At 46.8% G+C, this 10,122-nt stretch overlaps 2 protein-coding genes across 3 annotated transcripts; one reads left to right on the forward strand and one right to left on the reverse strand.

The window, feature by feature from the left end:
- Nucleotides 1-4,536: 4,536 nt before the first annotated feature.
- Nucleotides 4,537-5,799, forward strand: LOC123165213 (uncharacterized). The gene is made up of 2 exons (XM_044582846.1): nucleotides 4,537-5,075; nucleotides 5,503-5,799. Exons 1-2 carry the CDS (start codon nucleotides 4,646-4,648, stop codon nucleotides 5,565-5,567), a joined length of 495 nt encoding a protein of 164 aa, XP_044438781.1. The 5' UTR covers nucleotides 4,537-4,645; the 3' UTR covers nucleotides 5,568-5,799.
- Nucleotides 5,800-5,921: 122 nt separating this feature from the next.
- Nucleotides 5,922-10,116, reverse strand: LOC123165212 (putative clathrin assembly protein At5g57200). 2 transcript variants are annotated; one of them, XM_044582845.1, is made up of 15 exons: nucleotides 9,848-10,116; nucleotides 9,643-9,712; nucleotides 9,468-9,565; nucleotides 9,142-9,280; nucleotides 8,910-9,037; nucleotides 8,713-8,805; nucleotides 8,591-8,641; nucleotides 8,435-8,500; nucleotides 8,268-8,333; nucleotides 8,085-8,165; nucleotides 7,610-7,687; nucleotides 7,342-7,509; nucleotides 7,175-7,253; nucleotides 6,896-7,014; nucleotides 5,922-6,548 (listed from the first exon to the last, which is right to left on the reverse strand). In XM_044582845.1, exons 1-15 carry the CDS (start codon nucleotides 9,941-9,943, stop codon nucleotides 6,150-6,152), a joined length of 1,731 nt encoding a protein of 576 aa, XP_044438780.1. In that variant the 5' UTR covers nucleotides 9,944-10,116; the 3' UTR covers nucleotides 5,922-6,149. The 2 variants fall into 2 exon arrangements, with proteins under 2 accessions (XP_044438780.1, XP_044438779.1); XM_044582844.1 differs by having other exon boundaries at nucleotides 7,342-7,512.
- Nucleotides 10,117-10,122: the final 6 nt, after the last annotated feature.

Below are 10,122 nucleotides of genomic sequence, written 5' to 3' on the forward strand. Positions count from 1 at the left end.
TTTGTCGGAATATGGGCCCACCATCGCTTCTCCATAGCTCGTAGGTTCATTGTTGTCTAACAACATGACTTTCAAGACAGGATCACGTACCACTCTGAAGTAGCACGCATCCTCGTCGTCCTACGAGGTTTGGTAGTGACTTGATCCGAAGTTTCATGATCACTATCATAAGCTTCCACTTCAACTGGTGTAGGTGCCACAGGAACAACTTCCTGTGCCCTGCTACACACTAGTTGAAGTGACGGTTCAATAACCTCATCAAGTCTCCACCATCCTCCCACTCAATTCTTTCGAGAGAAACTTTTCCTCGAGAAAGGACCAGTTTCTAGAAGCAATTACTTTTGCTTCCAGATCTGAAATAGGAGGTATACCCAACTGTTTCAGGTATTCTATGAAGATGCATTTATCCGCTTTGGGTTCGAGCTTATCAGCTTGAAACTTTTTCACATAAGCATCGCAGCCCCAAACTTTTAAGAAAACGACAACTTAGGTTTCTCTAAACGGTGTCGTCTCAACGGAATTGCGTGGTGCCCCTTTTAAAGTGAATGCGGTTGTCTCTAATGCCTAACCCATAAACGATAGTGGTAATTTGATAAGAAACATCATGGTATGCACCATATCCAATAGGGTGCAGTTATGATGTTCGGACACACCATCACACTATGGTGTTCCAGGCGGTATTAATTGTGAAACACTTTCCACAATGTCTTAATTGTGTGCCAAACTCGTAACTCAGATATCTCTATGATCATATCATAGACATTTTATCCTCTTGTCACGACAATCTTCAACTTCACTCTGAAATTACTTGAACCTTTCAATAATTCAGACTAGTGTTTCATCAAGTAAATACACTCAGCATCTACTCAAATTATCTGTGAAGTAAGAACATAACGATATCCACTGCATGCCTCAGCACTCATTGGACTGCGTACATCAAAATGTATTACTTCCAATAAGTTGCTCTCTTGTTCCATCTTACTGAAAACGAGGACTTTCAGTCATCTTGCCCATGTGGTATGATTTGCATGTCTCAAGTGATTCATAATCAAGTGAGTCTAAACGATCCATCTGCATGGAGTTTCTTCATGCATATATACCAATAGACATGGTTCGCATGTCTCAATCTTTTCAAAATGAGTGAGTCCAAACCCCCAAGAGGAGGCAGCCAGCCCTAGATCCCATCAAGGGGGCGGCCAAGGGGAGGAGAGGGGGAGGCGCCCCACTAGATGGGCCCTAAGGCCCATCTGGACCTAGGGTTTGCCCCCTCCCACTCTCCCATGCGCCTTGGGCCTTGGTGGGGGGGCGCACCAGCCCACCTGGGGCTGGTCCCCTCCCACACTTGGCCCACGCAGCCTTCTGGGGCTGGTGGCCCCACTTGGTGGACCCCCGGGACCCTCCCGGTGGTCCCGGTACATTACCGATTTCACCCGAAACTTTTCCGGTGACCAAAACAGGACTTCCCATATATAAATCTTTACCTCCGGACCATTCCGGAACTCCTCGTGACGTCCGGGATCTCATCCGGGACTCCGAACAACATTCGGTAACCACGTACATGCTTTCCCTATAACCCTAGCGTCATCGAACCTTAAGCGTGTAGACCCTACGGGTTCGGGAACCATGCAGACATGACCGAGATGTTCTCCGGTCAATAACCAACAGCGGGATCTGGATACCCATGTTGGCTCCCACATGTTCCACGATGATCTCATCGGATGAACCACGATGTCGGGGATTCAATCAATCCCGTATTCAATTCCCTTTGTCTAACGGTATGTTACTTGCCCGAGATTCGATCGTTGGTATCCCTATACCTTGTTCAATCTCGTTACCGGCAAGTCTCTTTACTCGTTCCGTAACTCACATCATCCCGTGATCAACTCCTTGGTCACACTGTGCACATTATGATGATGTCCTACCGAGTGGGCCCAGAGATACCTCTCCGTTTACACGGAGTGACAAATCCCAGTCTCGATTCGTGCCAACCCAACAGACACTTTCGGAGATACCCGTAGTGCACCTTTATAGCCACCCAGTTACGTTGTGACGTTTGGTACACCCAAAGCATTCCTACGGTATCCGGGAGTTGCACAATCTCATGGTCTAAGGAAATGATACTTGACATTAGAAAAGCTCTGAGCAAACGAACTACACGATCTTGTGCTAGGCTTAGGATTGGGTCTTGTCCATCACATCATTCTCCTAATGATGTGATCCCGTTATCAACGACATCCAATGTCCATGGTCAGGAAACCGTAACCATCTATTGATCAACGAGCTAGTCAACTAGAGGCTTACTAGGGACATGGTGTTGTCTATGTATCCACACATGTATCTGAGTTTCCTATCAATACAATTCTAGCATGGATAATAAACGATTATCGTGAACAAGGAAATATAATAATAACCAATTTATTATTGCCTCTAGGGCATATTTCCAACACAAATATAGGCTTCCAATATATCAATCTTCATGTCTCGACCATTTCGAGACTCCTCGTCATGTCCGTGATCACATCCGGGACTCCGAACAACCTTCGGTACATCAAAACATATAAACTCATAATATAACTGTCATCGAAACTTTAAGCGTGCGGACCCTACGGGTTCGAGAACTATGTAGACATGACCGAGACACGTCTCCGGTCAATAACCAATAGCGGAACCTGGATGCTCATATTGGCTCCCGCATATTCTACGAAGATCTTTATCGGTCAGACCGCATAACAACATACGTTGTTCCCTTTGTCATCGGTATGTTACTTGCCCGAGATTCGATCGTCGGTATCTCAATACCTAGTTCAATCTCATTACCGGCAAGTCTCTTTACTCGTTCCGTAATACATCATCCCGCAACTAACTCATTAGTTGCAATGCTTGCAAGGCTTAAGTGATGTGCATTACCGAGTGGGCCCAGAGATACCTCTCCGACAATCGGAGTGACAAATCCTAATCTCGAAATACGCCAACCCAACAAGTACCTTCGGAGACACCTATAGAGCACCTTTATAATCACCCAGTTACGTTGTGACGTTTGGTAGCACACAAAGTGTTCCTCCGGTAAACGGGAGTTGCATAATCTCATAGTCATAGGAACATGTATAAGTCATGAAGAAAGCAATAGCAACATACTAAACGATTAAGTGCTAAGCTAACGGAATGGGTCAAGTCAATCACATCATTCTCCTAATGATGTGACCCCGTTAATCAAATGACAACTCATGTCTATGGCTAGGAAACATAACCATCTTTGATCAACGAGCTAGTCAAGTAGAGGCGTACTAGTGACACTATGTTTGTCTATGTATTCACACAAGTATTATGTTTCCGGTTAATACAATTCTAGCATGAATAATAAACATTTATCATGATATAAGGAAATAAATAATAACTTTATTATTGCCTCTAGGGCAAATTTCCTTCAGCCCCCGTCCCGACGGCGCGTCTCACGTCACCAGAGGACATGTAGAGGTATGTCTCCGACGGATCTCGTGTTTTGGTTGGTGTTTGTTTTTGATTGATCTGTGTAGATCCAGTCTTTGTTCGTCTGTGTTCATAAGTTTACAATTTAGATCTTTTCGATGTATGCCTCTCTTCATTGACCGTGATTGTTGTTGTCGTGTGCTGGTCCTTTGAGGCTTCAGCACGACGACTTCCAAACTGTCTACTACAAAAATGTTTGCTCGGCTCCGGTGCGAGAGGGGCGATGATGGCAGCGCGCCTTCTACTCGTTCTGGTGTAGTAAATGTCCTAGGTGGTTTACATATATGGATGTAATTTTTGTTACTTCTCTTATTCTTTGTACCGTCATGATGTTTGATGTTTGATGAATACTCCCTGTCCCATAATATAAGAGCGTTTTGTATTCTTATCCGCTGACATTATTTTCAAATGACATTTGTTCCTCCAGACTTGGATGCCGTTGGGGAAACGGCGGGACGCTGAGCGGATGCAGGAGGCGATGGAGCGGATTCGACTGATCCAGATTGCTGCCCGTCACTGGATGTTGAGGATCGTTTCCGTTCCTACCGGTGTTGGCATGTTTAGACTTTTGCCTTATCATTCTCAGGCCTAGACCGGTTGCATGTTCAAATTTAGGCTTCGGCCGCATTTCCTTTTGTTTTAGACTGTCATGTTTGTTGGATGCTGCCTATTCGTGGGCTTTATTAAGTTAAAGCCGGACGCTCCTTGCGTCTTTGTTTTAAAAAAATAAAACATTCTTATCATATATTATGAGACGAAGGAAGTGTAGAGTACAAAATGTTCTTATATTATGGGACGAACGGAGTAGATATGAAGTTTTTTTAAAAGAAAATTCACTACATTTACGAAAAGAGATTCCCAGGGGTAAACGCGTCAAAACCGTGAAACAGTCGGCGACGCCCACTTGCCCGTGGTTTGGTCTTTTCCGGTGGGCAAAACCGTCTTAAAAAAAATAAACCAGTTCCCAGCCCGAGACGGAACCGCGCCGACCTATTCGCGGATAGGCCCCCAGGCCGAGAGCTATATTTACCTCCGGCTCCGCACCCACCTTCCCAGACCTTCGCGAGACCACCACGCACCCCACCCCACCCCACCCACGCGCCTCTTCCACCGGTCACGCCTCGCTCCCCTCCGGCCACCACTGGCGCCTGACTGTCGCATGGCGCGGGCGCTCTCCTCCCGGGCGGCGGCGACCCTGACCCGGCGGCTGGGGGCCCGGCCCGCGGCTGCGGCCCTGGGCCGGCGCGCCAACCACACGCGGCGCCCGGGCGGCGCGATGGTGCTGGAGCTGGACGCGGCGGGGGCGTCGCCGGCGGCCGCGGAGGGCTCCGCGGGCGCGCTCAAGCGGCGCCTCGAGGAGGCCATCGACGGCGCCATGGCCCGCATGTCGGAGCCCGAGTGGGCGCCCTTCCGGCCCGGCACCTCCTACTACGCGCCGCCCCGCCCCGCGGGGGCCGCCCTCGGCCTGCTCGAGCTCGTCACCCGCGGCGGCGGGATCGGGGTGCTCCCGCCCCCGCTCTCCGACGACGAGGCCCGCGCCGTCGCCTCCTCCTCCCGCGGCTACCCCTGCTCCGCCTACTTCGTCGACGGTGAGCGGCCGTCCCGTCCCAGATCCCCCATTTCATTCCCCCTCTCCAAGTAACAATAAAAAATAAAAATAAAAACAATTCCCGAAACTCCCCGGAATAGGCACGTATTTGCAGCGCAAGGACAGCCCCACAATAGTCTTGCTCTGCAATCCAAGCTCATGCGGCTCCCCTGTTTAGCAATTTACTGTAAAATTCAGTTCTTCCGGGCTTATTGATCGAAGCCATTGCTGCGACAAATTTAACAAAGTATAAATCACGCGCATTCCATCTCTAGTTCTCATCCTGGCATCAAACCCAGATGCTTTGACTCTGAGTTCTTGGAGTGACGGTTTTCATTGTAAATTGTAAACAAAACATTTATCAGTTGATCACAGACTGTGTTCTTGCACTTGCATCCTTGCTTAAACCTGGATTAATCGTTATGCAGGACGCTTTCCGGATGAAGAGGCGGAGGGATTCGTAGAGGATGCAGATCTAGCTCAAGAGGACTGAACTGGAACCACTAGTTTCATTGCACTGGGTGAAGTGGGGGATCAAGAAAGACCTGTCTGTTTTATGTTTTTATTATTACCTATCTATGGTTTCTTGCTACTGTACATATGTAGAACACATGAATTCATGCCCTTTCATGAGGAAATAAGAACTTAACTGAATTCGTGTAACCTTTTCTTGTCATGTGCAACACTCGTCAATATCGAGATCAGTAGTACTGTGTCTTGGATCACCATCTCTTGTGCTACTGCCTGACTTTTTGGGTGAATTGAACAGTTTCAGTTACTGGTGATTTTTCTAGGCTGTGTGATGATGATGATAAACATGCTCATGTGTTTGCTGAGATGTGCTCGATGGTCGAAACTGTGTCATGACATCTAAACGATTTTATCATTTCCCAAACATGTTACACAGTTTCCATAAGGTTTACAGTGTCAACAAAGTTCAAACTATACAAGTTGCTCCTCAGAATTAGAAGAGGGGTATACGACTGACCGAAATTAGAGTAAGATACGGCAAAGATTGTGCAATTCAGGCTAAATCTGATTAGAGTAAGATACAGCAAAGATTGCGCAATTCAGGCTAAATCTGATTGTTTTGCTTTGGCGGATTCGCCGTCGTGACGAGAGCACTGAATGGATCGCCGAACGGGTTGGATAATCCGGCATTCACGGCGTACTGAGCCTGCTGCTGCTGCTGGTATGTCTGTGGCGGCATCACCAGCATTTGATCTTGTTGTTGCTGCTGCATCTGGAAGTAGCCATGCTGCTGTGCCTGGTAGTACTGCTGCTGCTGCTGGCCCATCATGGCGAACTGCACGTTTGATGGCGGCGCGAAGCTGTTGGACATGGCGAACGGGTCATTGGGGTCAAATGGGTTCACCGTGACGCCGCTGGTGTAGGTCACACTGGCGATTTGCTGCCTCCTCGCGTCGTCTTCGTATAGGCTGTCTAGCAGCAGCTTGTCGAACCCTCCGGCTTGCTGAGCAAATGCAGATGAATAAGTAAAATTGCATTCAGTTATATGCTGCGTTCGGCATTGTGGTACCTTTTCAAAAGCACTTCTTTCATTTCTGATTTTGTGGGTTGAAAGTTTTTTTTTACTAATTTGAATAATTTCTGTTTTTTGAGGATTGAAAGATTTTTTTTACTAATTTGAATGTAACAGTAGAATATCACGAGAACCGATAAAATTGCCCGCAGCTATCTAGATTCTGCAGCTCAGCACATCACAGCTCAACAAACGCAAACTGAGCCATAGTCTTACTAGTGAGTTGTGTAAAATCTTATAAACAGATTGAATCTAAAGATATAGCAAGATATACATACCACTTGGCTGACAGCTGGTTGGCTTGTGTGGTTACTCTGGGCAGTGACCAGTGCCAATTCCCACCCAGCTTTGTCAATGGCAAACAAGTCTAGAGGGGCCGAGGCATTGTTCTCACTCCCTACATTACTCACGACGTCATGATGCGGTATTTAGCAGCAGATACAACCTTAAAGATTATAAACATTCTAGAAATATAAAATAGCACCAATGCAGATGAAACTTATTGGATCACAACATAACTGCTACTTGTGGTTTTGCTGATTACATCCAGTACATACCTGGTTCCACGATGGCAAGAGCAAGTGCGTTGCTTTGTTCAAGGTTTGCAATCATGGGGTGCAATTCTTCATCCAAGTTCTGCGAGCGGCATAGGAGCAAGCGTGTAAGATTCAAAGAAGCAGGCACTAATTTGGCATGAAGGCAGAACATAGTGGACCGGAATTACTAGTAGATCCCCAGTGGTTGGCCGCAATGGTGGGGGTTCATCTTCTTCCGAGAGAGTGGTATATGGTGGCTCTTCTTCAGGTGCAGCTTCTGCTGGCTCTTCTTTCTCCTCTTCAACCGGTTTCTCGGTTTCCTGTGGAGCTTCATCTTCGTGGTCACTAGGTGAACTCTGCTAGCAACAGCAAGAATTAATAGAACAATAGTAGATTTATGTTGAGTATCTTGATTTCCTTTTTGTTTACAATTTTACTGACAGTGAACGCACTCACCACACTCTTTCTCGTGATGCTGACACTGGGTGCTTCTCTGATGTACTCTTCCATAGTTGCAAGGAATGAAGAAGGTGGCTGCATATCAGTAACGCATCAACATATATCACTATATGTCTAAATCCTCGCACCCAGAGATTTAGTGCACATGAATTGATTGACATGTATAATCAGGAGTATCCAAGAAAATAATACTCCCGCCGTTCCTAAATATTTGTCTTTTTAGAGATTTCAAATGGACTACCACATACAGATGTATATAGACATATTTTAGAGTGTAGATTCACTCATTTTGCTCCGTACGTAGTCACTTACTGAAATCTCTAGAAAGACAAATATTTAGGAACGGAGGGAGTAGTTGTGAATACAACTATAGGTCGTGGTCAATTGGGAGCTATTGACTGCTATATACATAAATATTCCCTCTGTATTCTCTTAAGACATTGATGAATATTGAATGGATGAATAAGCACACCTGCCTCAAAGTAGGAAACTGGAATGTCTTGGCAAGCTCAAGATTTTTGCAGTAGTCATAATACGCAGAAAGCTTTTCTGCCTGTGAAATAGGCAAAATCAAATCATGGAGTGACATGAACTGGTTAGTTTACCAACAATATAGAAGGAGGAGAAGAAGAAGAAAAAACCTGACTTTCTGTACCTGCTGGCCAGCTCTTTTATAAATTTCAAGGGCCTTGATAGCATCCATTTTTGCCATATCAAAATACTATCCAGACAAGAGAAAAAGAACTGAACTTATGTTCACAAATTGATTATGGGCATACACGGAACACGTAGGATGACATCCAGAAGAATTGTATAGAGTACCATATCAACAAGATTGATGATGCCGTCATTTATCGAACAGTATATTTTGAAGCTCTCCTTCAGAACCTGAGGCCCATAAAACGTACATACGATCAATAGGAAATACATACTATTTGTGAATTAAAAGGAGAAAAGCATAACAAATTTGGTACTTACAAGGGCTAATGCATATTGTATAAGGTGATTTGTGCAGGCTGTACCTTCAGGCTGCGACAGTGAAGAAGATGAACAAGAGGAAAGAATGGTATCAAAGGAGTGCGATCTTCCTATAATCAAACCTGGCAAGAAATAAGCCGGAGTAGTAGCTTCTGCAATGCAGGCAACTGATCTAAAAGATCTTCACATGGAAGGGTTCTTGTTCTACTGTGTGCCTGGGGTAAATGTGCCAACACTCCAACATTACAGTCATGACAACCAAATCAGCAAACCATAATGGGTGTCGACTGTTGAGACTGTATGAGAAATCAGTATTTACCTTGCCAGAAGCCTGGGGTAATTTCACCAGACGATCGGCTTCGACGTCGTATTTTAGAACCCTAAAGCATTCGACGCGTTCATGTAGGTAGAATGCATACAGGCGAACCCAAGCAGAGGAATCCCATGCTGACAAAAGGGGGTGGAGGAGAGCGTCGCGTCAGGTACCGAAACAGAAGAGCGGGAGCTTCCGTTGGTTGCTGCAGTTCAGAATGATGCGCGATAGAACAAACCTAATGGGCTCGAGTCATCCCTGAAATTTGGAAGCTGCAAAATGTTTCCTCTGTACGAATAGCTCAGGAAGTCATCTTTGAATGACCCGTCGCCTTCTCTCAGTAACCTATGTATCACTATCAGTGTTTTAAGCGCAACCTGTAGCAAACATTATTAGTCAATGCACACCCTTTTCTATGCACCAAATGAATACTCCTTGCTAGTTGTTCATGCATCTCACAATGGACAGAAAGGAAAATTAGGAGAACCAAGATAAACGGTATAGAGATGACTGAATCAAGGATTATCAATCAACATAGATAAGGAAGCAGGGAACAAGACCCACTATCCAGTTCTTGGTCTTGGACAATCTCCTGGCCAATGTACATATGGAGTAGGCGACGTCGGCCCGCGGGCGATTTGCCGAGTTCGCAAACATTATCCCTGCATCCAGCAAAAAAGATTTCACCAAGGCCGCATGGATGCTGCATTGCATGGTCAGGGAGGGGGAAACCACTCACTCCTGAAATGCCGCTCCTTGGGCGGGCACTCCACGTGGTTCGTCGCCTTCACGATGGCGATATCCAAATCCTGCAACGACCACGAAATTATTACAGAGGGCGCACTGGCAATTGATGTGTCAATTTGCAGGACAATCAGAGGTTGAAATGCAGGTCGGGAGGAGATGCAAGGCGAGGTGTTGGCGGCAGGACGGGCGGGGCTTACCTTGTACTCGCTGTTGAAGTTGGCGAGGCCAACCTTGGTGGAGTCCTTGAGGGCGCCGTAGGCCTTGCGCCAGGTGCCGGACCCCATGACCGCCATCGTCGCCCTCGCCCCGGCTCCGGCTCCGGCCCCCGCTCCGCCCCGCCCCGCCGCGCCCGCGGTCCAGCTTCGGCAGCCGCGCGCGCACGCACGACGGACGATGGAAGTTAGCCCGGTGCGCCAATTTTAGCAAGGGGGCGCCAATGGAGGGAGAGGAGGAGGGGAAGGGAGGGGAGGCG

The sequence above is a fragment of the Triticum aestivum genome, chromosome 7D, assembly GCF_018294505.1.
Source record: "Triticum aestivum cultivar Chinese Spring chromosome 7D, IWGSC CS RefSeq v2.1, whole genome shotgun sequence".
In the NCBI taxonomy this organism is placed as follows: domain Eukaryota; kingdom Viridiplantae; phylum Streptophyta; class Magnoliopsida; order Poales; family Poaceae; genus Triticum; species Triticum aestivum.